The 26821-nt window shown below is 40.6% G+C and overlaps 1 protein-coding gene across 4 annotated transcripts in view; it reads right to left on the reverse strand.

Moving 5' to 3' along the window:
* The window catches only part of MCF2L (MCF.2 cell line derived transforming sequence like), a 262818-nt gene extending 244986 nt beyond the window's left edge, over nt 1-17832 (reverse strand). For all 4 annotated transcript variants that reach the window (XM_065400851.1, XM_065400844.1, XM_065400835.1 and 1 more), the window contains exon 1: nt 17655-17832. In XM_065400851.1, the coding sequence (XP_065256923.1) occupies nt 17655-17832 (178 nt within the window). The remainder of the gene's footprint in view (nt 1-17654) is intronic.
* Between the last annotated feature and the right edge of the window lie 8989 nt (nt 17833-26821).

Raw genomic sequence — 26821 nt, forward strand, 5'->3', positions numbered from 1 at the left:
TTATTTTTGGAGGCATGCCAGAACCGGAGGGGGGGGGAGGGAGAGGGAGAGAGAAGCAAGGGGCCATGGCCCTCCCACTTTTGAAAGTGGATGGGCCTAGCCTGTCCACTTCTTGCCATAGGCCCCGCCCCCTACCCCTCCTCTTCCCCGAAGCCCCAACCCCTGGTCAGACCAGAAGCTGGAGCCTGGCCCACGTAAGAGTGGTCTGGGGAGCCCAGCCAGCTGTGAGAAGCCACAGACCCTCCACCTGCCCAGGGTGGGGCGGCCCATGGCCAGGCTGCAGCACTTCGACCCATGAGACCCCACTCCCAGGCCAGGCCGGAAGCCGGAGCCAGGTCAGGGTAGAGCCGTGCAGGCAGCTGTGCAGAGCTGCGGATCCTCCACCTGCCCGGGGGGGGGGGGGGGGGGGGGGAAAGAGAAGAAGAGGTCTCTGTAGCCCATAGGATTATTTTGCTAGCTATTATATCCTACTAATTCAGCCAGCAGTATTAATTAATATGTTTATTTTTCTTAAATTAATCCATTTTATTCTTATATTTCATTAGTATTAACTCCTTGGAATTTAGGATGGGTTGAGGCGTGTGTTTCCTAATAAGTTTTGCTGAAATGCAAGAAGCCTACCGGACTGTAAGATCCGCTATATAGCAAAAATTATGAATATGTCAGCATAAAAGCTGGCAACCTTTGGCACAGATAAGAATGGTCCCTGAACTTTGGGGAACCAAAGGGAGGAACTATCCACATCATATCACAGGTTTATCCGGAATCTACAACTGGTTGGTAACCGCAGGGTACACCACAACTTGGAGGTCACCAAGAGAGCCTAGGTTGGCAGTTTTGGAGTAAGATAATCCTTATTAATATATTTAGAAAGTAAGTGTCATAATCCACTAACCTATAGGAGAAGGGTACCCATAAGTTTCTTAGGGTACGGAAATAGCCTGAATTACATAGATCAGGTTCCTATAAAATACCTTGTAAAAGGGCTGTTCTAGGCTCTTCTAACTCCTGAAGCTTTGGTTTCTTGGAGTGTTTTTTCTAGTTCTCCTACACTCATCTTCTATGTATTCTATCCTCTATCACGCTATCAGCTCAGCTTGTGCAGTATAGTATAACTACTCAACATTCCTAACCATTGGGGAAGCCAACACCATCGCGTAATCGGGCATGCCAGGAGTGAGGCTGGTCCTTCACCTCCTATTACCGGGTCCTCAAGGAAGGGTGAGAGTATGTTAGGTTAAGGTACTTCTAATAGAAATGTTACCACCAGGAGTTTTGGAATTCTTTTACTGTTTTGCAGTTATAAGTTTCATTGCATTTCTTATTTTTATGTTAATTTCAATAAAGGTTTTATCAATTTGGTATTGTCCTCAGTGTATGTGTTCTTGCCAAGCACCCCGAGAGTCCTCTCCCGATATAGAGCTCTCTGAGTTCTTGAACTCTGTAGTCTGAATTGGACAAGTACCTGTAAATCTTCTGGTCGGATGCAATCAGTGGTGAGCCATAATAACTAACCCATCAAATTCAGGTCAACAGGTCCGAGCTCCCCAGCCTGACTCCAGCTTGGCCAGGACTGGGGGGGTCGGGGAGTGGAGAGGAGAGAAATGGCAGGGGTGGGGACACAGAGGGGGCAGAGCCTCATGGGCCTCCACTTTTAGGAAGAATCAGTCACTCCTGGCCCTTTATAAAAGATGACTAAAGACAAACTTTCAAAATGATGGAATCTAAATTAGCGGTTACCACTTAAAGATTTTGGAATCATTGTGAATAGTTTTCTAAAAACATTTGTTCAATGTGAAGCAGCAGTCAAAAAAAGCTAACAATGTTAGGAACCATTAGGAAAGGGATAGATATGATATTTTCTGTCTTATTGCCACTAAATAAATCCATGGTAAGTACAAACCTTGAATGCTGCGTGCAGTTTTCATCACCCAATCTCAAAAGATATTAGAATTGGAACAGGTACAGAGAAGAGCAACAAAAATTATTAGGGGTGTAGAATAACTTCCATATAAAGCGAGATTAAAAAAGACAGACTTTTCAGCTTGGAAAAAGATGACTAAGAGGGGATATGACAGAGGTCTATGAAATCATGAATGGTGTGGAGAAAGTGACTCAGGACATGTTATTTATTCTGCTGCATAAAACAAGAAGCAGGTCACCCAATGAAATTAATAGGCAATAGATTTAAAATAAAAGAAAGTATTTCTTCACACAACCTGTGGAACTCACTGGCAGGGGGTGTTGTGAAGGCCAAAACTATCATGGAGTTCAAAGAAGAATGAGATAAGTTCACAGAGGTTAAGTCCATCAATGGGTATTAGCCAAGTCGGGGATGCAACCCCATGCTCCGAGTGTCCCTAGCCTCTAACTGCCAGAAGGACGACAGGATGGATCACTTGATTACTACCTGTTCATTCCCTCCAAAGCACCTGACAGTGACCAATGCCAGAAGACAGGATAGTGGGCTAGATGGGCCATTGAGCTTACCCAGTATGGCTTTTCTTATGTTAGATGGATCAGTCTGCCTCTGGATCCTTCAGATGTCAAAACTGGGATCTGTTAAAGGTGGCCAAACCACCTCCACACACAGCCCAATCATATATCAGTTGCTGAGGCACGACTGGGGAAACCTCTACCAGCACAATTGCCCAGTCTTTTAGGGACCAGCACTCCACCTCCCACAGACCTCATTGGCAGCACTGAAGGAGTGCCTTCACCACCCTAGCCAGCCTTCACCACCGACAATCCTCTCTGGATTGCTGGAGTTAGGAATCATCCAGCAGCAGTTCAGCATGCACAAATCTTCCATTAGTGCAGGGTCCCAAGAGGAAGCAGAAATGAATCACCATCTCCATGGTAATAGCTAGGAACAACTCTACCCTGAGGTGCTTCCTGACTGAAAGTCACACACCTAAAGAGGGTTGTTAAAATGGTTATTTTTTCTTCCAATGCAATTAGTAATTTGTGATAGTACTTCTCACCAGGTGAGCTTCTTCAAAAACAGGTCATACACTTTTGACAGGATTAAACTTAAACAAAAACAACAGGTGTAACATGAGCAGGATCTCCGCCACATAAATTAAGAAATATTTCCATGTGCAATTGCTAATCTGTTTTGAAGAATAACCTGTTCACTGGTTAGCTTATCTTGCATTTTAAGAAAACAAACAGTAATTTAATTATGAACAATTTAAACTAATTTCAAAGAATCACAATTTTTCTAATGTACCTTATAATCAAATAGGTTCAAACCAATCTGATAAACTGATCTGAGAAAATAATACAATTCACTAAGTGACTCTGCAGATTAAATATCCTGCTTTTAACCTCTAGCGATTAAAACAAAAAATACAAACCTTTTCCTCCAGCAAAAAATATATTTGACATATGACCATTTTTTAAACTATAAGCAATTCTAAAAAACCTATAGTATGTATTTTTAAGAGACAAAGAACTCAATGATAAGCATTTTGTCTGGAGTTTGTCCAACAGGATGAAAAATAAAAGGAACTATCAATCTTCAACTATAAAAATATAGTTTTTTCCGCACAACCCTTTCCATTGGGAGGAGACACTTGTTTCTAGCCATAGTAAGATGCAAGATTACAACTTTACAGCACAGTGTGTGTGTGTGTATATACATACATATATTAAAAAATGCTATTTTTGTTATGAATTTTCTCCCTTTAGGTGGGGATAGTTTGACTCATGTCACTTAGTGGAATGCTGCACAGGTCCACTTCAGCAAATAGATACAGGATTAGGGCCCAAGTTTGTAACCTTAGTATTACAAATTTTATATAAATATATTATTTCACTGAGTTTTTAAAAACAATTACAAAAAGCATACTGTGTCAACTCCTAAGTGCCATGAGCAATAATACAACTCAATCTAATACAAGACTATCTATACAAAGAAACCACTTTTAATCACTTAATTTTAATAAACTACAACAACAATCCTAAACTTACCATGTACTTATTTGTCATTATAGAAGAGTCACATCTGAGGTATAAAGTTTTAAAGTTCTATATGTTATCCATTCACACACACACACACAAAATTTAAAACAAGAATGGGTTCCTCTGCCTTCTAAAGTAGATAGTGGGCCAGATTTACAGATTTGAAAATCAATGGGAGTCAGGCACCTAACCTGCTTAGGCCCTTTTATCAATCGCACTAGGCACCTTTAGGTGCCTAAATGCCTTTGAAAATCTGGCCAAATGGCTAAATGGATTTGGTTAAGCTTCCAGAAATATTCCTATTTCAGCTCTGAACAAGCATCAAAAGTTTCATAACACAAGGTGAATATCTGAGAAACTGATGAGTGAATTAAAGTGAAGGTTTATAACAGAAATTGCACTGCAATCTTAATTATAGTAGCTTTTACTGCCAATGAAAGCTACACCAGTTTATATAAGAAAATGACTTGTTTTTTTCCTTCCACATTTAAAAATATATCTTTTATACAGTACATAACAAAAGAACCACCCACTTCTCTAACATGAAGAAACTTAAAGAAAGCTATACCTAATTTGATTAAAAAGGAAAATTTTATGCCTAAACAAATTGGTATAAAATAACAGGATTTTTTTAAAATAAACTGGCATTTCTTAATATTTTAACACATGCGACAGTGGCTGGATTAATAGCTCTCACAGCTCAGAGGTCTCTGGCCACACCCAAGGCAGTGACCTTCCCAATTTGCCTGTAGGAGTGAGGCAATTCAGTATATGTCTTTCTACTGATGCTTCTAACAAGGACTCCAATTGTGCTGATGGTTTTTATGTGATGAGGAAGTGGTTCAAGACAATGAACTCATTTCAAACAGTAATCAGATAACCTTCAATCAATTCTGTCCTAGGCCAACTTTGAAGCAAACCAGAAATGTTTAACCCCCTTTCTGAATCAGTGATGACAGCATTTTAAACTATTGCCTTTGAAATGAGCAGGTAGATATAGTGGGGGACCTTCCCCTTCATTAGCCTCTTTTAGCCCTGGTCTAGACTAAGGGTGGGGGGGGGGGAAAGGGAGGAATAGATCTAAGTTACGCAACTTCAGCTACGTGAATAACGTAGCTGAAGTCGACGTACTTAGATCGACTTACCGTGGTGTCTTCACTGCGGTGAGTCGACTGCTGCCGCTCCCCCGTCGACTCTGCTTGCGCCTCTCGTGGCGCTGGAGTACAGGAGTCAACGGGAGAGTGCTCGGGGGTTGATGTATCGCGTCTAGACTAGACACGATACATCAATCCAGCGGGGATCGATCGCTACCCGCCGATCCGGCGGGTAGTGAAGACATACCTTTATAAGTGCTAATCTACCACTCAGGGGGGGAAAAAGCAACAAGAAATTGCACAGATGACATTTAAGAACATCTGATAAATAAAAAATGAAGGCTTCTAGTGTATTGTTTTATTGGTCCTGTACAAAATACGGGATTTTCAGCTATCCAGCTGCCTTCTGTAGAGACCTCAAAAATATTCTAAACGTTTCCATTTATATTTATATTTGGTAATGATGCTTCTTTTACCATGAGAAGTCTCTGAAGTCCATCCTGAGCAAAATGGATGCAGCTTCTCTTTAAGTGTAAAAAGCAAGGAAGTTTTGAACTCAGGCTTATGGGTTGTAACTCTATATAACCCCCTGCCACCCTGTGAGCTCCTCTCTCAGAGGAGTGCGTGGTCTTAAGTAGCAAAACATGGTTTAACCAGGTGAGTCAAAAACACAGAATTTTAACTATAACTGCTAAATTATCTTGGAGGTTTTAAGCCATTAATATTAGTTTTGGTGAACAAATAGATTCTGCAGGAAACTTTTGAAGGAAAGGAATAAATGCGAAAGCCCATTGCTTCTGATGTGTTATTTATTATAAGACTAATAAAAGAAAAATATTTTCACAAGATGCAGGCAAACCCTACTTCAAAAAGATTTTTTTTGCCTTTTTACACTGTATATGTGAATAGTTCAAAAAATAGAACACTGCAGCAGTACTTCAGCTATATCTCACACTTAAGTTGTGTCAAGTGTGCAATTAGAACTATTTTCTGCAGCATGCAATACTTTAAACTTTGCCTTAAATCTCACTTCCAGTCCACTGAACCAGATGAGAAACAACAAAAATACAGCCCTAGCAACTACAGATGGTAGTAAGTATAACCTGATGAACTTTGGGTCAAAATGTAAGACTATAAACAGGGGGAGAGCACAGAAAAAATGAGACCATAATGATCAGCATGCAAGACAGTGGTCACAGCAACAGAGTTGCCTAATCATTGTCTGCATCTATGTAGGCATCATGATAGTGGGATCTGAAGAAGGGCAATGAGGTGGCTTTTCAAATATAGTTCTACTCAACATACATATTTACTATAATAATTTACTTGAAATGTTACCTGAAGTGTGATTTTTCCCCCCCGGTAGATGGTCCCCTTTTCAGCTAATAAGACTCGATTTTTTGCTACACTTTTTAAAAATTTCCTTACTTTAATATTCCTACCCAAATAAGATCTAATTTTAGATGGCATATCTGGTGTAATACCTAGCCAAACAGGGGATTCAAGAAAAAATGTTTCAGTATTAACTATGGACATTGTTTTAGTAGTTTAATGCAGTGGTTTTCAAACTGTGGGTCGCGACGCACCCCTAAGCCCTCCCAAACCCAGAGCCCCCTCCTGCACCCCAAACCCCTCAGCCCTGGTCCCACCCCAGAGCCTGTACCCCCAACCCAGAGCCCTCCCTGCACCCCAACCCCCTACCCAGAGCCCCCTCCCACACCCTGAACCCCTCATTTCCAATCCCACTCTGCAGCCCTCACCCCAGCCCTCTGCCCCAGCCCCTCGCCCACTCCAAACCCCTCATCCCCAGCGTCACTGGGTCATGGGCATCAACATTTTTCTTCAAGTGGGTCACCAAAAAAAAAAAAAAAGTAAGTTTGAAAACCATTGGTTTAAGGTGTGATTTAACCTGCACAGCTTAAACATCCTGGGTGAAGTCCTGTCAAAAAGTTCCACTGACTTCAATGGAGCCAAGATTTCAACCCTTTTTATTATTTGAAGCAATGAGACAATACACAGACTAACCATATGGTGGGTCTATTTCCATATGATTAAATACATAGCTCCAATTTGCCATTAAGCATGTCTCACCCTGAGGATCTAGAGTTCTAGGAATGTGCCAAAAATTTAAACTATTTTATACTAAACAGCAGAAAAACCATTAGCTGATAAACTTCTGAAAATATTGGCTCATAATAGATATGCTGACAAACTCCTTAAACTATAGGCACTACTGATACCATTACAGAAACGTTCTATAGTCAGTAAAGGAACAGACTTGTAAAAAGGCTATAAAGTCTGTCCCTTTACTACTGACTGTAGAATCTTTTTATAATAGTGTCAGTAGTACCTATAATTAAGGACTGTCAGCATATTATTATGAATATAGAAGAGAGCATGGCCCATACGCACACAGAGTCAGTGCAAAAACACAGATACTTATTACAAGCTCTGTAATTCAGGCATTTACTTCTTTGTATAATGCCAAGTACAATGGAGCCCTGACCCTTCAGAGGGGTACCTAGTGTGATATAGCAATTTCCTGCAATATCCTTGAAAAACCTTATTGTATTAATGTAACAGAATACATCCATGTTCACACCCTACATGCTATTGTAATAATCTTTGTACAAAGTATACCATGTGAGGATCATTTCAAAACTCACAACTTGCTGATCAGTAATATCATGGTAAAATGCATATAGCAACATCAGATGTAATGTTATAAACACAAGCTGAAATCATGACTGAAGCATGTTTTCCAGGCAAGTCTGGGGAGTGGTTAAACCAGTTTCCCAAAGACAAAAGACAAACTGACAACCAGCTAAGTGTCAACAAAGCTAACGGGCCATTACCTACAAAGTGGCCATTCTTTGGCAAAGAAGGGGGGCAGGGCAAAGAGATCTGCATCTTGGCAAAGAAACAGCATGGAGTCTCCTCCTTCCAGCAGACTCCCTGTCTCCTGATTCTCAGCTGGAAATGCTTTGCAAAGAGGAACTTTAAAAAAGAGGGTTAAACACCCCAAGACAACCCTTTCTCTCTCCCTGCCCATCTCATTCTCTATACCTGAGAAGACAAAGGAAACAGCCATTGGACTCTGGGGGAAGGGTCCTGACCTGAAGAGTTTGGCTAGTAATGCTACTAGAAGCACGTGTTGAGAAACTGCTTTAATCTAACATAGTTTGTTAAAAGTAAGCACTAGAGAATGTTTTATCTTTATTTTTCTTGTAACCACTTTTGACTTTTATGGATCATTACTTGTACTCACTTAATTTCTCTTTGTAGTTAATAAACTTGTTTTATCTAATCCAGTGTGTTCAAGTTGAAAAGTCTGGGTAACTCCATTTGGGGGAACAAACTATTGTGTATTATTCCCTTACAGGAATAATGGAACTTAGTATATTTGGACCATCCAGGAGAGGGCTGTGCAGTACAAGACTTACATTTCTTGGAGGTTGGGGGAGGGGGGGAGGAGGAGGAGGAGAAACCTGAGTCTCTGAGTGCATTGGCATCACCCTGCAGTATAACCCAGGCTGGTAAAATCCAGAGTGTAACCCAAGTGTGGCTGGCAGGTTGCAGTTACACACAAACACTCAGGGTGTAGCTGGCATGCCAGAAGGCTGTTTGTCAGCATCCCAGGTGCAAGCTACTTCAGCAAGGCATTGTAACACACCTAAGGTTGCAAGGCAGGGGTGACAGCTCCCCACTGGTCTGGACAGAACCCTGGTATGTGACAGTTAAATGCAAAGTTTATGCATTATTGTGGGCTGAGATTGTATGTAACCTCTCTAGGGGGGGAAATGTAATGTGAGGCCAGGGAGTTCAAAGGACTTCACTGACATTGTGCCAGACAAGAATGCACTTTTGGATAATAAGAATAAAGTGTATTTCCTGGGGAATACCTAGGGGGAGGTATTTCCCCTCTTCAGATATGCAAAAAAACAAGCCTTTTGAAGCTACGTGCTGAGATGAGGGGGACTGTCTGCCAATTACCTGCTCCTGGAGGTTAGAGTTCAAAGGCCCAAGCTATATGAAGAAACAGGCTGATCTGCTCAGTCTGGGTTCTGGTTCTGAATCTGAAGACAGTCATGAACTTGTAACCATGGGAAAAACCCAGTTGTAGATTTGAAGGACTGACACCTACAAGACCCCAAGGTTGGAGATGGAGTGACCTTTGGGAAGCTTTTTAACGTGTGTAGATTCTTTTGTTTTCAGTGGTTTTCTCTGTAATGTTTTCACCTTAAGAATAAATGTGCTTGCTTAGAAAGACCTGTGTGGAAACTCACAACTGCCCGCAATTATGCTATTCATAACCTCTGGAGAGAAAGCAAAGTGCAGACGCTGGCCTGTTTAGACAGACTGGCTTGCTAGAAATATCACAGCATGAATCAAGACGTTATGCAGCCTTAACAACCCGGTCAGGAGCAAGAGAGATGTGAGTCTCTGCCCAAGAGAGTGATGGCTAAGGAGCCAGAAATCTGGAAGTGGGTACCCTTGGTTGACCATGGAAGAGGTATACAGGTGCAGTTGCCTTGAAACTGATAGCTGGAAATGGAGATTTTAAAACACAATATTTCTTCCTTTAACTTCCAGTATACCAACAGGTAATGTGAAGTTCATTAGAAGCTAGCATCACACATACTCCACTACAAAAGGTGATATGTGCACCTTCCTAAGAGTGAAATTCACTTTACCTACATTTAAACCAGATACATGCATAGCTGATCCATCTACAAAAAAAACACACTTTGAGGGACTGAGTGGTATGAACTGTGGAAGATCTTGTAAGAGGTCCTCTTCACCAGGGTGAATTTCACCCTAAATTGATACCAAAAAAGGAACAGGCTAGTTAAAAGGCTATTTTTATTCAGCAAGAATTAATCAAGTATAGCAAGTATTTTTTTTTTTAAACCTTACCGCCTCTGTGATGGAGATACCCATGCAGGAGGGAACAAAACAAGCTCTATAGATCTGAGAGACAAAAAAATATGAATAATGTTGAACCGTGTGACAAAAATACATTCAAAAGTGATGATGTATAATTCTTAGATCTCAGCCACAATCAACTAATGGTTTAAAAATGCATTATTATAGTAATGTAACAATATCTCTAACTGAAGATATAAGCTTCTACTATACATCTATTTGGCAGAACTTTTAAACAAAAGTTTATCATTTGTCAAATTGCACAGTTCAATAAAGTAATAATGTATTTTTAATCTTGTTCCCAACAAAACCCTGTCTTCACAACACATCACCGGCTGATGCACGAAGGACATTTGTAGTCCTACTTTAACAAACAGCTTTTTAAATAGTAACAAGTTTCCAAATTCAATTCTTTAGCCACTTTAAATCTTAAAAACATAATACTTTGCTACCAGGCTTATGCTTCTCTGCAAACAACATATCAGTACAAAACCACTCTTAGTGGCAGAATTTAAAATTCTTCATTGTGTCATGAGATCTCCTTTCAAACAAAAGTGTTGCCACCTTCCTCAAGATAAACAGTGACAAATAAGAACGCTTCCAATCCAACTTGAAAAGCGCTTTCATAGATATATCGAAAGAATCTAGTCCACCAACTGTCAGCTAACTGGCACTTCTTTTCACTGGCTTCATAAGAATACCTTAGTAAAGAAAATGCCTGCATCCTATTAAGGAAATACTATATTCTTTCCTTTAAACTTAATTTTTTATTAATTATTCAGGACATAATTAACTATTTGCTATATGAGCGTAATATAAAAGTTAAAAACTGCATTTCTCATGCCCAAAGGATCCTAAAGTACTCAGTTAGATGCGACCTGCCAGTTGTCATTTCACTAGTCTGCAAACCTGCTAAAATTCAAGAAAAAAAAACAACAACGTTGTCACCCAACTTCACAGTAAAGATTTAGCAGAGGACAAGAATGAATTTCATATTACTAGGACTTCATCACTTTACTATAAATATATCACACCTCTGTATGTAATATTTCATAGTATTCTAGAAAACCACCAGGCACCTCTCCCCAGCACCACAGGCGCATTGTTGCAGACACCCAGAGCAGCTGGCAAACAGGTACATCACTACCGGGGTGGGTGGGTGGGTGCGTGTGCGCGCGCGCAGGGCTGGGGATGCCCCAGCATGCTGGGTCAGATCCAACTTCCATGCATCCATATCCAGAGGGCCCCCCCCGAGCCTCACACCCCTGCACCTGGCTCTCCCCAGCTTTACATGGTGGCTCCTACCCTGCGCCGGGCTCAGTTGCTAGTCCCTATGCCCTGTGTTATGCCAGTGGCCAGATTAGTCAATCACCATTGCCCACAATCTACAAAATTGTTCACTTACCAGATTCAGTTATCCACAGTAGGTCTTCCAGTCATTAATGCAAATTAGCAAACTTTTCAATGTATATACATACAGTCTTCACCAATGAAATTCAACCACCCCTAGGTGAAGGACAGATCATTGGCACACAGGTGGAGTGGAGTGGGGGAGAGAAGAGAGATATTTTCACCCACAGATATTTGCACACATCTCTAGTCTTAAAAAAAAAAAAAAAAAAAAAATATGAATGGGATATTTTCCATCTACAGGACCTAGGTTTATAAGCGCTCATCTGCACAGCTCCACACACACGAACTTCTTTTGTTGTATAAAAGATATGCCAACATTTTTAAACGAGTGTGAAAGGCCAAATTAAAGCCCAATATTTTTTTTTAATTAAATTAAATTAAATTAATGGAGATATCCTATCTCCTAGAACTGGAAGGGACCTTGAAAGGTCATCGAGTCCAGCCCCCTGCCTTCACTAACAGGACCAAGTACTGATTTTGCCCCAGATCCCTAAGTGGCCCCCTCAAGGATTGAACTCACAACCCTGGGTTTAGCAGGCCAATGCGCAAACCACTGAGCTATCCCTCCCCCCTTATATATTGGTACTCTCTCAGTTTTCAACTCATTAGCATAAAAACAATCCTTTTGGTGCTATGCCATATCACATAGTGATTTCTAATATAAAACCAAGCCACGATTGTCCTCAACAGTTTTGAGGCATATATACAAATTTTACAGTTCTTTCTATATACAAGGAACTTGGTCATCCATTCTGGTTATTGTTTTTAATCAGTATTTTCTCTGTAAACATGCCAGTTGTATTAGTTGCAATAAGCCCTTTGAAAAAGAAAAAAAGAAAAACAAACAAACAAACAAAAAACCACTTTCTTCAGATTGTCCCTTGCAGCCTTCCAAATAAAACCAAGGTTAATTCCAATGAAATATCGAGTATGGTAAAGCTTCTTGGGGAATAGCACCTGTTCCACGAAAGAGTTTCTTGGGAGACATTCTCCAGTAAAATGCAAGAATAAATAAAGGATTAGCTAGACTGGCTAACTTATCTTTCCTACACACACAGCATTCCAATTCTATTTTTTTTTTTTTTTTTTAAAGTGGTGGGGGAAATTTGTTACATTCAGGACATTCAAAAGTAGAATGGATTTAATCCAAATGCATTACTTCCCATCCCTTTTTGAGAGGGCAGGCAATTCTGGATAATATATGGTAAAACAGTTGTATATCACTATTTAGTAAGCAACAACAAACATTACCACGTCTCACATTTATCCTGATTTTGCTGCTGGTTGTGAACTATTTGAGTGCAATGCCTAAGTGGATTTAGCAGAATTTATAAATGCTTAATAGAACTGGTGTATGTTATTTCTTTTTTGGCTTGTACTTCCATTAGGCTGTTAAGATGAGTACATACCAGTGGCTTGGTAATACAACGTTAGCTGAAAATCTGTTTCAGATTTATTAAATTACACCTGCTAGAACATCTCAAAGCAAGCAATCTCAGCAATCTAAGGCTGAAAAACTATTGGTTGCTGTACACAGAAAGCTATGTAATTTAATTTTTTTAGTTGAGGCCAAGAACATTCTTCAAAGAGTTTATGAATGTAACAGCTGAGCATTTAAAGAGTCTGAATTACAGCTTAATAACAATGGTTAATTTGGTTTTTAATTACTCTTGTAACAAGTTTTTGTGCTTCTATATGAATTGCTGATGCACATGTACATTCAGCTGCTTTCAGTTCTCTTGTAATTTTTCCACATAAAAACTAACAGAAAAGAAGCCCATTTTATTCAGTTTTACATTTTAAAAATATTTGCTATTTGGTAAGTAGATCTTATTGCATAATTTTGCACCAGAGGGATTTCTCAAGCTTTATTTTCTGTTCCAGATCTTTGCTTATTTTGATTCTTTAAGCCCCCGAGCTGAGCTGTGCTTAGGTCCTAACTTTGGTAAAAGCTTTGTCTGTGGCACCCTCATTTGGATGCTGCTTGTCACAGCATTCCTACTTGCCGTTTTTACGCTGGTTATCACCAGTATGCCATAGTAGCACATTTACCTTTCTGCAAGTTCTAGAGCCACCTTGACCTCACTCTAAGCCATAGGAGGAGAGTGGAACAAAAAAACTGCAGGAAGACCAGGCTCCAGGAAGCCTGCAGACACAGCAGTGAGCTAGGTCAGCCCCCACTGGTCAAAAGACACCATTGCTACATGAGCATACTCTGGAACACAATTTGCAGGAGGTGGCAGCAGTTGACACTGGCCTGCAAGCACAGCACTCAGGAGCTTGACTCAGGCTGAGCTGTAGTGGGAGGAGGCAGTGCCATCTTAAAGACATTGTGCCCGAAGGGAAAGAAGGCAAGTTGACCAGCGTCGGTTGAAAGCTTTTGAAATTCTTCCATAAAAGAACAGGGACAAACAATCATGAATTTTCCCCCCCAAACCAGCTCTACAGGCAACCGAGGAAAGAGGGAGTATTACAGATGCCACTTCAAAGTAATTGTCTGTGTGACGTCACACTTCTGTCCTTGTTACCCTTGCCCTCTATTCTTTCCACTATTTGTTTCCCCACGTCACATCTTAATCTAGACTCTAAATCCTTTGAGACAGAAATTGTCCCTTGCGCTACATTTGTGCAGTGCCTAGCACAATGGGGCCCCAATCCTGACTGGGTCTCCTAGGAGGTATTCCAATATAAATAATGCCTAATACAATAGGGAGGTTGACTTTTGAAAGAGAGGCAGGAGGTTAAAACAACACTAACCTCAGATGGTTAAACAAATAAAGGCAGTGAGAATGCTCTCTATTGCGATCCAGATTACTAGGCTGCATGAGAGATTTAGAAACCTGATGTGTTATGAGAATCAAAAATTGGCCACAGAAAAGAGAATACTCCAACACAAGTTCTGTAATTTATTCCCCATAGCAATATTTTATAGCATTATTCCCCCACTCCCGCACCAAAAGAGTGTTCAGTTTTAATGGGCTATGCTCACACTGGTTTTCTTAAAAGCAGAACTCACAAAGGGATGAGGTTAATTTGTCTTGAAGAAATCATTTGAACAAGGATTGAAACTGCTAATCCATCATCCACCTCCTACGCAACCCACTATATAAACGGTTAGTTTTAAATATGTAAAATATTATGCAATTGTAATTCTTTCTAGAACTGATTTTTAAGCAATCCCTTGACAACAGTCATAGAACTCTCTATTATCAATTAGGCTAATTTATTAAAATCAAAGCTCACTAAAAATGGCCACAAACACAAATGATTCAATTTCTTTTAATCTGATTAGTGTTGCCAGCAACATTGTTAGTTATGATGGAGAAGGAGCTTTCATGCTGAGCTCTTAGTTTCATAATCTTATAACTTCCACCCTCAAAAAAATCACGTTAATGGCTGTGCCCTCCATCTAGTTTCAAGAAAATACGTTCCTACATCTTTTGACTTTTTAGAATGAAAACAATTTTTGTTGCAGCTATGAATTTGAAGGTGCTTTTTTTGCACTGTGACTAATGGTTTGAACACACGTGTCAAACTTGGGATGGCTATAGTCCTCAGTGAAGAATCTGCTATGTACTGAACTGACAATATTGATGAAGGGCCCAGTCCTGCTTTCATTGAAGTCTGTAGGAATTTTGCATTAAACTTCACTGAGAGCAGCACTGGAACCAAAGTTAACAACTGAAATTACCGTAGTCTTGAATGCACAGTACATTGTTTTCCTTACTGGCTTAAGTACACCAAGCAGCGATATCCAGATATAGGTATATGCAATTGTGGATATCCACATAGTGTCCAAAAGATCAAGAACTATTAGAAATCTCTGAAGCCTCGTTTAAAAACCAAAAACCGACCCACCAGGCCTGAAGCCACTGAAGTGCTTCAATTTAGGAAATTAACAAGATATTTAAAGCAAAAGTATTCTGTGCAAACCTAGCATAAGATTCTTGCTTAAAATTACTAGAAATTGAAGTTTAAACATTTTAAATTAATAGTAATTTATAAAAACTTCTAGACTAGTAAAAGTAACAAATAAAAAAAACAGCAAGTAGAGAAAGTTTAATTGCCTTTCTTTTCTCTTTTCCTGCCCCAGCCTGATCACCCCACACATAATGTCTGTTTACAATCCTTTAGGCCTTTACAGCCAAGCAGCACATATAAACTAGGTTTCTCAGTAAAATAGTAGGCTCTTCTTTAAGAAAAAAATAATGTTGCTTTTAAAGTTAAATTAACTCTTATTAATATATCAGACACTTCAGAACAAGGTGCAAGAAACTAATTATAAAATAACCTGTCATAGAGGAAGTCTTTTCCTAGTCTCACTCTGTTAGAGGTTGATATTAGCTACAACATTCCCTACAGAGTGGACACAGTAGTGTAATTGAAGTGGCATGAGAGATGCAGGGACTCTACCTGGTGAACAGTGTAGTAAGATGAAGCCCTGAAATATAAATTCTTGTGTCAGAGGCCTAGTCGGAGGCCTGAAGCCTGAACCAAAGTACTTCCAGGCACTGCTAAGCAAAAGCTGGGCTGTGAGCCAGAGGCAGGCCCCGCTCACAGAAGTTGGCGAAAAGAAGGTTGTTAGAAGCAGGTGCTTAACATATAAGTGCTAATAAGAGGAACTTGTGCCAAGGTGGCACCTGGACAGCCTGATACAAGGACACTCCATAGACATAACAAGGAACAGGCAGGTGCATCTTAAAGACAGGACAGCATGATGGACAGATCTGTATGTCTGGAACAACATGATCAAAGGGGAGACAGCACCCTAATGAGCCAAGAGGCTGTACCTCAATACATCAGGAGGGATGAGTAATTTGTCCTGTAACTGTATAAAAGTAGGTCCCGGGGTGCGTATCTTTGGCCAGCCTAGGGGGCAGTGGAAAGTCCCGCCACTGACTGAGCTGTGTCCATTGCCAGGGGGCACATATTCGTAGTATGTCCTGTAGAGTCTATAGGAAACTTACTGTGCTTTGTTTGACAATAAACCTGACTCGGGTTCCTTCGTACCTTACTAGAGTCTGTGGTCATTGGGGGTTCTCTCGGGGTCTGCTGTGTCAGCTATCTGCACAGAGCTGGGGCAGCACACAGAGGGAACACGCACACAGCCGACTTATCATCGAACAGGAGCAGAGCACCACACCGGTAGCTACTGACAACAAACAGTCAATATCACTTCAGCCTCTCACTTGCCCTGAGCAGCATATAATTCAATTGTGTGCGGACAAGACAAGCAAGGCAAACTAAAACAAAACAGCTAAGTGGTCTTGAACCAGTCAATGGCCTCTGAGTCAGCAGTGTTCAGCTTGGGAAGACCTCCAGGAAGCCCAACTCAAAGAACCACCATACGTGTAGCATCTTCCACAGCACCACAGGGGGCTGTTCTGGATGCCCCGGACATGGTTGTTGATCTTGGCACAGTGAACCACACCAACCTGAACCTGTTAAGCTGGCTCCAGAGGTGGCTTGGGAGCCCAAAGCCAGGTAGCCATTCATGCAGCCTGGTGGTTATGTGGGAGTTCCTGGAGTGGCAGATGTGCTCGCCTGTTCTGTCCATCGCTGAGAACTGATGATGTTATTAGTTGGATGGAAAGTGGGCAGCACTGCCCAGATAGGATTTCTGCTATGCAGTCAGTAGTGGGGTATATCCCCGAACAGTGGCAAGTGTGGCATTTGCTGTGCTTTGGTGAGCCATTTGTTGGCTGCATTCTAACACTGGCTGTTAAGTGGAGGAAAATTGGCAAGTGCCTGGGATATTTCTCATGGTAGGATTAAGATGAGCGTCTACTAGTCGAGTGTGGGCAGAGTTTAACCATCATCACACATTGGGGTACAATGCACCTATGTTCTCAGCATGTTCCCTGTGATTACCCTTTGGGGGGAAAATCAAAGCTGCAACCAGTTAACCAGATCAACTGGATCCCGCTTACTGTGGACCTAGACAAGGAAATGCTGTGAGCAGTTGCTGAGAGGAAGAGCTTTCAGACTGACTGCTTGGAGAACAAAGTGGCAGCTCATAGGACAGTCAAGCTGAACCACAAGCTAGATCATTTTTTCCAGTCTACTTTCCAGAATTAACTTTTTTTCCCTCTCTTTTTATAAATACTAACCCTTGAGGAAGAATCCTTGCTGAATGCAACCAATTTTTTAAGCTATACCATTTTACCAGCCAACACTTGGATAGTATGTTATGAAGGTTTTCGATAGCTTGGCACCAGCAAGAAACATTTGCAACATTTGGTAGATTTTTCTCACCTGCTTGCATTGCTGGCACCTGCTGCTGCTCTCGCACAAGCTGGATGATGTCCGATACCACAATTTGTGGCTCAATATCTTCTTCTTTCCCCTCATTAGACTGGCTGTCTGTTACGAAACAATTGCAGCTGCCAGTTTCCTTACATAGGATCACCCTCCAGTGCCAACAGACAGACATTAAAGTGCCTTATGTTGACTTCTGCCAAAAGTGAGAAATTAAAACATTTAGCGTTATTCAAGGTAAGTTTAAAAACAGTGATAGTTACACACATATTACCAGCACCTTTGATTTTTGGAAGAGAACAAAGCTACTTTATACTTATTTAAGAGGACAGGTGCATATCCAGGATATCAGATGAGTGAAACTAGCTTTCATCCAAAAGTAATATCAGGTTTCCTTGTATGAAAAGGTCCTTCACTGAGTCGTGAACCAGAGGCCTTGAGACAGATTAAGTCGATTTAACTACAAACTGTAACATCCTAATGGAAAACAATTACAACCTTATAAACAAGTGCATGAAAGCCAAAGATACTTCTATATACACACACCTCTACCCCGATATAATGCTGTCCTCGGGAGCCAAAAAAAAAATCTTACCACATTATAGGTGAAACCGCGTTATATTGAACTTGCTTTGAACCGCTGGAGTGCGCAGCCCTGCCCCGCCCGGAGCACTGCTTTACCGCGTTATATCCGAATTCGTTATATCGGATCGCATTATATCGGGGTAGAGGTGTACTTTTAATGTGAAAGACCAATGCTTATATAAAAGCAAATCTCTCGACCAAGGTTGCTTGGATAAAAGAGAAAATGTCCCAGGAATACAAGATTTGCAAAAAGCAAAACAATATAAATATTTAAATATTTCTTGCAACATGAAAAGGTAAAATGACTGATACAGATTTGAAAAGTACATGTTAGGAAACAAATGAACTCTGAGGGCATTTTGGTGGTGGGAGGAAGACCAGGGCAGGGAAGAAGAAATGCTGTATAAGTAACTTGTTTTGGCTTCTCACACAGGGTATGGGCCTCTTGAGGCTGCCCTATTCCTGGAAGGGAAGAACTGGGGGGCAGGGAGAGATGTAAAAGTTGGTGCTCTATACAAAAAGGTAAGAGCTTTAACTGTGTGTTTATGGATGGGAGAGATACCTGCAGGTTTGTCATTTACAGAAATAGATGGATAGAAATAATGTGTCTTGACCTCAAAGTCACCTGTGCTTGAAATCAAAGAACAATCATCATTAACTAGGGAATAAAGCTATATTATTTATTATATGATTTTTAACTTTGCGGGAGACATCTCAGTTCTGGAGATTTATAACTGCCAAGTTATTTGTTTGTATTGTTGTATCTGTGTTGATCTCAGAATATGAGAGACACAAGGTGGGTGAGTTAATATCTTTTATTGGACCAAATTCCGTTAGTGAAAAAGACAAGTTCTTAAGCTCCACAGAGCTCTTCATTGAGAAAGTCTAGAAAGAAACAAGGCTCTAGCAAGAGGAAGTTTCCCCTCCATTGTTGGGATGGTGCCAAATTGGTGTGGCCATACTGAGCGAATGGTGTGAGCATAACTTGACATGACTTAAACATGGCTGAATGGCTGCAGAGGATCCTGGGAGCAGGTTCCCTTTAAGCAGAAGCAAATTTGGTAAAGAACTGGCAAAGTCTGCATGTAGGATCGATATTGAACCTATTGGTCAGCAAATATGGGCCCATGCAAAAGTAAATATCACATGTATAAAGTTCCAGCATGGAGCACAGGTCGACCTGGTTGTATGACCTTACAGCAAGGACAGCATGCAGAGAGCCAGAGTGAATGACTGATGAGTGAGTAAATGTGGGATGATCTGCGTTCGGAACCATCCCCCTTCTAAAACACTAATTAGGTAAAAATTAGTAACCACATGCCCACTGGGCATACTTGTAAGACATGTGACTCCTTTGAGAAAAAAGCGTATAAGAATCAAGCAAAGTAAATTACTGTGGTTGGGATTCCTTAATTGATGCTTGAAGAAGCAACGCTGCTAGACAGAGTAGCCAAAGCTCTGCTCTGTGAGCTCGAGTAGACTGTGAACCAGAGGGGTCTCAAGGCAACCAAGGCTTGATTCGGAGGGAATCCAAGACAGACCAGAGGGCTAAGAAAAACAGACCAGGAGGAAAGAAGCTGTCTATAAAATTGGTAACCACCTTCTCTGTTTGCCAAGCAGGAACTGTGGGAGGCTAGCGCAGGTCCTGTTTGTGAAAGAGACTCGTTAAGAGGAATGTATAGCTCTTAATGTCTAACACAGGAGTTATATGCTTAATATAACCCTTTACCATTTGTGTAATTCCTTTTCAATAAACTACTGTGTATTGCAGATTACTACTGTGGACCTTTTTCACTGGTATGACAGTAATCCACCGGGAGCAAGTAAAGATCCATTTCAGGGGTAGTAAAGCCCCGTTGTCAACATCCATCACATTACATCAGTGAAGCAACCTGAGACAGAGTTTTCCTATCAGTCTAATAAACACCTTTGCAGATTTAAGTCAATATATAGCCAAAGAAAAGACAGGGAACAAAGCTGCTGGAGACCCAAATAGCTTTGCTAAGTAACTCTGGGCAAGTGAACGAGAGGGAAGAAGGGACATGTGACATCTCCTCCACTCACATTTAGTATGCACTGGACAAGGATGTGACCTATGATTACTGTACTCTCCACTTATTACAGTAGCAAGAAAATATTCATTGATTCTTTTCCTTTAACTTTCTCCATATTTCCAGATGCTGACTTTGACTGCCTCAAAATAAAATTATCATCCAAGAGTATAGATGGTAATACTGGTATACTTCGGGATTATCTGCATTATACTTGAAGGTGACAATCTTATTGATTTAAAGAAAACTGACTCAGCAAGTTTAGCTTGGAATAAAAGGATTGTTTGTAAATAAAGAATGAGACTAGCAATGTTTTAACCATGAATCCTTCAGGAATAGTCTGAGAAGGATTAAGTATTATCTAATTAGAGTTAATTACTATACTTCACTCACACCCACCATTCCTACCAAAGCCCTTCTGCTCTAAACACCGTTATAAACTGTATTTTCTCAGTGTATAAAAATAAACTTGTTTTATTTGCAGCCAACATGACACAACTCCCCTCTTCTCCCAACTCCGCCTCATTTCCAAATATTGTAGGCTTTGCTGTACTTTTAAGTCTACTTTTAAAATAAAAAACAGAGTGCCTGATTTTCTAAGGTACTGAACATCCATAGCACCCACTGACTTTAATGGAAGCTGCATATGCTTTGTACCCCGAAGGCAAGAAATAATTTTTTTTAAAAAGCAATAAGCCATTCCCACTGGTAAAAGAATACAAGTAAACAAACTGTTACTCTCTAGGAGACCTCTATTGGAGCATGTGCAGCATTACAAGAGCGAGATACAGAAAAATGAATATTATGATAAATTAATTTGTATTTAACTCTCTGCAGGTGTTCAAACCATCATAGGCAACAATGAAAACAAGAGGCTACACATGCAGAGATAACGATGTAACATATAATGCTGGAATTTTAGCAGAAGATAAATACTACAAAGTGTAACAGCATCTTGTACTTTATTTGTTGATACCATCAGGACACCATCACAGAGCGTCAGAGTAATTTTTCCTTCTCAAGAGTGAAGTGAAATGCAGTAGGGTTACTGTGATGTTCCCCTCTGGTGTTATCTGGACCGGTGATCTGCTAGATCACTCCAATCCTGGACTCTGGGAGCCAGCCTTACCCTGCTCTGCTGTGAGAACCCCCACTCCTGGGCTGTTCACGCACAGCCTCTGGCATGCAAGCTGCTCCTTGGATTGTGCAACTAGATGACACTAGCCAATATCTCCGGTCCCAGACACAACCCTAGGAACCTCAGTCTTACAGTGTCCAGTTATGCCTGATGGACACTGCAAGCTTATAGGAGTTCGTCAATTTAACAAAGAAATTGATATGTACCAGGCTTGTTATCCCAAGGGGAGTCTCTGACACGCTTCAAACCAAATGCACTGCTTCATGTAGAACAGGGGTTCTCAAACTGGGGGTTGGGACCCCTCAGGGGGACGTGAGGTTATTACATGGGGGGGGGGTCACAAGCTGTCAGCGTCCACCCCAAACCACACTTTGCCTCCAACATTTATAATGGTGTTAAATATATAAACAAGTGTTTTTAATTCATAAGGGGGGGTCGCACTCAGAAGCATGCTGTGCGAAAGGGGTCACCAATACAAAAGTTTGAGAACCACTGAGGCAGAACAAACAAATGAATTTATTAACTACAAAGATAGATTTTAAGTGATTATAAGTCAAAGCACAACAAGTCGGATTTGGTCAAATGAAAAAAGCAAAACACATTCTAAGCTGATCTTAGCACTTCCAGTGTCCTTACAAACTTAGATTCTTCTCACCACAGGCTGTCTGGTTGCCCTTCAGCCAGGCTCTCCCCTTTGATCAGTGCTTCAGTCGCTTGGTGGTGATGTCTGCAGATGGAGGTAGGAGAGAGAGGAAGAGCATGGCAAACATCTCTCCTTTTTTCCCCTCTTGGCTTTGCCCTCCCCCCTTCAGAGTCAGGTGAGCATTACCTCATCGCAATCCTAAACTGATCAAAGGAAGGGGGGTGACTCACTCGAGAGTCCAACAGATCCTTTGTTGCTGCCTAGGCCAGTGTTCTTTGTTCCTGTGAGGCTGGGCTGGGTTTGTCCCATACATGCCCTGATGAGGTGTGAACTGCCCCTCTGCTCTGAGAGTTTTTTTGCCTGGACTTGCTTTAAGCCATGAGGACACATTTTCAGCCTCATAACTATATACATGAAATTACAACCTATGCCATTACTATAACAATGCTCAGTACATCATGAGCCTTCCGAAGACACATAACATGACAAACTTTGCATTAGATACCACACAATCATATTATAAGGATCAACATGGGGGTCTAGGGTGTTCCCCCGAGGTAGAGTGTCACAGTTACACCTCAGTGATCAGAAATTACTTCATAAATATTAGTTTAACCTTCACTTTGGATTTCTTGCATTTCCTTTTTTTAAAAAAGGAAACTTCTAAAGAGATACAGATTTACAACCTTAACGAAGTTGTTTGCCCAGTTCATTTCTTTTATTTTAAACATAAAATAAGTAATGTAAACTTAATTTAGGGGTTAAGGGCTCAGTGACTCAGGAGGCAGAGAAGTTGTATTGGAAGGAAGCATAAACACTGGGACTAAAGGAGATGGAAGTGTGGGCTTCAACAGTGTAGGTGGATGTAGTTCATGGAGGGACAAGTAGCACTGGTGGAGGGTCATGAGTACACTGCAGAGAGATTTGGGGTGGAATGGAAAGGGCAGAAGGGAGGGAAAAGGACATGCAATTACTTTGGGACGTTAGAGCTATTATCATGTGCCTGCATCATTCACTGTGCCCTTGGCAGATATGAGGTCCATGAGGGTCATTCCAAAGATACTTCAGTATCACTAGTCACGTAGTGTTCATAACTGTCTTGGGATTTAGTCAAACCCAGAAAAGTGGCACAAAACTAGATTACCAATTTGGAAAAAAAAAAAAAAACTAAATTTTCAGCTCAGTACTCACCAGCTGTGATATGTGATTTTTGTTTCATGACACAATGTAATAGAATGAAAACGTTTCCACTTCTCAAAGTTTTGCCTGCCCTCTGAGTTCATACATACAAATGCTGCCCTGACTTGTCTACTGTTGCAAACAACCCCAGTGACTTCAATGTTGTTGCAAATGGGAGAAGTCAGGGCAGAATTTGGAACCATCTGTCAATGTGTCAACGAAGCAACACAATAAAAATTTGGTTCTCGGATCAGTCAAACCATCAGAATATAAATGTCTTCTGAAAAGGTTACCTAGAGTGGATTCTGTTGGCTGGGAAAGAGACATAGCCAGGGCTTCCAGAAGATGCAATGACCCAGTGCACCACTACAGCTCGTAGAGCTCCTATAGAGCCCTAACCATAAGTTAAGGCTGCTTTTCCCTGGCAGAACCCCAGGAGAAGGGTGCAAACTAGGGATGTAAATATCGGTTAAAAAAGTTAACCGGTTAAACGATTAAAATTATATTGTTTAACCGGGGTGGCTCTGGCTAGGGTCCCGCCCGGACCAGCCCCAACTTGGGGCCGGGGTCCCTGCGGCCAGCCAGGGTTACCGGTTAGGTCCGGTTAACAGTAACCCTAATGCTTACCGGTTAACCATTTAATCTTTTACATCCCTAGTGCAAACCTGAGAGGATGAATCCATCCCCGAAGGCATAGCTGCAAATTGCACCTCCATCTCCATGTCAGGAAATGTGTGAATCAAGCCCATTGTCTATAAAGCCAGCCTGCAGCATTTATAATGGATGTGCAGCAAGGTGTGCAATGAATGCAAGTATTTTGGGGGTATATGTAAGAGATGTTTATTGCATGAGGTATAGGACATATGAAAGTTATATGCCGTATGGTTTGAGGAGAGAAAATGTGGGTGCGTGCACCTTGGGTTAATGAAGACTGTGCTCAAAGACTTGCACACTGTAGATAGGACACATGAGAGTTCATAATCCTCACCCAAAGAGGTAAAGCTGGTCTTGTCTGTTTTATCCAGACGGTACATGAAATCTGAATGGTCTTTCAGTGTGTTAGCATAACTCAGTGCCAACCTTTCATTGGCTGTGACTTTATTAAAGCGAATGTTAAAAAAAATTATATAGTACACAGGTTAAGAAAAGGGTATCTGTACATCTGGATATAGTGCTTACACAGGGTTCAAAAAAGAACTAGATAAATTAAATAGAGGAGAGGTCCACCCATGGCTATTAGCCAAGATGGGCAGGAATAGTGTCCCTAGCCTCTGTTTGCCAGAAGCTAGGAATGAGCGACAGGGGATGGATCACTTATGTTACTCCATAATATCCCTCCTATTACAAGCCAACATACTATTGGATTTCTTTGCTGTTTCATGTTGAACTGATCTATATTGCATGAGCTATTTCACTGATCACCACATATTTATTTTGTGCATTATTTCTATGTATTAATGTGTCTAATTCTCCTCGGAGCCTATTTGCTTGATCTATCCAGATTACTAGGCAAGTTACACCACTCTGGGTTTTAACCACTTCACCTATTTTGGTATCATCTTACATATTATACAGTAACTTTGTCTAAATCATTAAAAAGGTATAAAAATAGTACTAGTCCCAATGTAGAGCCCTGCAAGACTCCACACCTCAGTTTCCACATAGAACACATGTACCTTTCATTCCAACACTTTAAGAAGAAATCAGGTAATGTATTACCTAACGCTATACTTAGAATTTATTCAATAGTTCACCATGCTCAGTATATCCATACTAATGGAAATATAGAGGAACCTCACTGATGAAGTGAGAATTAACCTACAAACCCAGTAATTCTCACAAATAATTTTGAGTTTGTACCCAATCTTCAGCAAAGATTTAATAGTACATTGCTGGAACATGGTTTAACAGTACTAACATTTCATTATTTTAAAATATATATTCCAGTACATTCACTGTTATTTAAAACTATGAAGCATTATAAATAAAACTGAAGTACACTTGCCAAAATAAGTTAATGAACACATCATGCAATATTCTTCACATTCATATTTGTTTGCTTCCTTACAATGGGTCTACAAATCATGATTCTCAATTAGGAAGGTTGCACTGTACACAAAACAATATAGAAACTATGTGCTTAAATACAGTATGACATACATGAAAAGTCAGTCATCTATCTGTAGTAATTCTAATAAGGAATGTAATGCATTTTTAGAGCTATTAGCAAAACAAAGCCAATTAAACTACTGGCAAGCTTTATTTCTTAAGTTCTACCAATGCAACCTTCTTCCCAAGGATATTCATATTTAAATTCATAAATATGCTCTCTTCCCCCTCCCCCCACATACCTTTTACTTTTTGCTCTAAGGGGGGGTGGGGTGGGAAGAGAAGGGCATATTTTATCTCCAAGGTATATTTAAATTGATTTTAAAAAGTGTAGGATACTTTAAAGATTGAAGAGCTCTTTTTCTCCTTCAGAAGCTTACTGTGATCATCACTTTAATCTAGCTACCAGAGATTTCTAGTGCTCCAAGATAAACTTCGACTTTCTATAAAAAAAAAAAATCTCCTATAGAGGATTATCAACCTCCCATTATGATTTTAAGAAGGGAAAGTTAATCTCAGAGCAGTTGCAGCTACAGTGTGAATAAAACTGAGACCCCCCCAAGTCTTCAAAGGGGATTAAGATAAGTGTAATTGCGTGTAATAAAAAGCTTCTCTCTCTCATGTTAATCTTTTCATCTTTCAGGTAGCCTTGCCTCTTTTTAGTATGAAAATCGACAATATTTATACATTAAAATGATTTCTCTCAGTCTCTCCTCCTACCTAGTGAGGACAGGCCCACAAGCGAATTACATGTTTTGCAAATTAATCCAAAATATGACAGTTTAAGACACCTGTCAAAGTATTAAAAATTCTGGAGAAGAATTTTTTTTAATGCAACATCCACAACACAGGAGCATGGACATGCACACTCTGAACTCAGGGAAACCCATTTGTACAGTGCGTATGCTAGGAGAATAATTTGCTTGTGTACAACTGAAAATATGAGGTCAAATCATGCACCCATTTTACACAGTCACAAACTGACTACACACAATGTTGACTAAGTACAGTCCGCCTAGAGCGCAAAGCAAGGGAAACACAAAAGGGATCAGCATTGTCATGCAGGTAGGAGATGCAAAACTGCTCAGGTGACAGTGCATTTATGTAAATGAGTTGCTCACTTCCCAAGCAGCCTTACATGAATTTGACCCTAACTCCCTCGCAAGCTTGATCCCTAGATTTGCAAATATTTTCTTCATGGCTCAAGCAGAGGGGAAAAAATCAGGGACCCTTAGTTAAAAAGGAGATTTGACAGATGTATAAATGAGAGGGCTGCTCAAGGAGAGAGCTTGCCCTCAACATCTGTGTTAATTTTCATTCTTGTAGAGCCCACGTGGGTCTTGTGGCACTCGCACCACAAGTACACCACAGAAGCAGGTTGGTCTAGGATTGGCGTATACCAATTAAATTATTGGGTATGCCAAATATTTGTACTTACCTTTAGAGCATTATTAACATA

The sequence above is a fragment of the Emys orbicularis genome, chromosome 1 (genome assembly GCF_028017835.1).
Source record: "Emys orbicularis isolate rEmyOrb1 chromosome 1, rEmyOrb1.hap1, whole genome shotgun sequence".
Classification (NCBI taxonomy): domain Eukaryota; kingdom Metazoa; phylum Chordata; order Testudines; family Emydidae; genus Emys; species Emys orbicularis.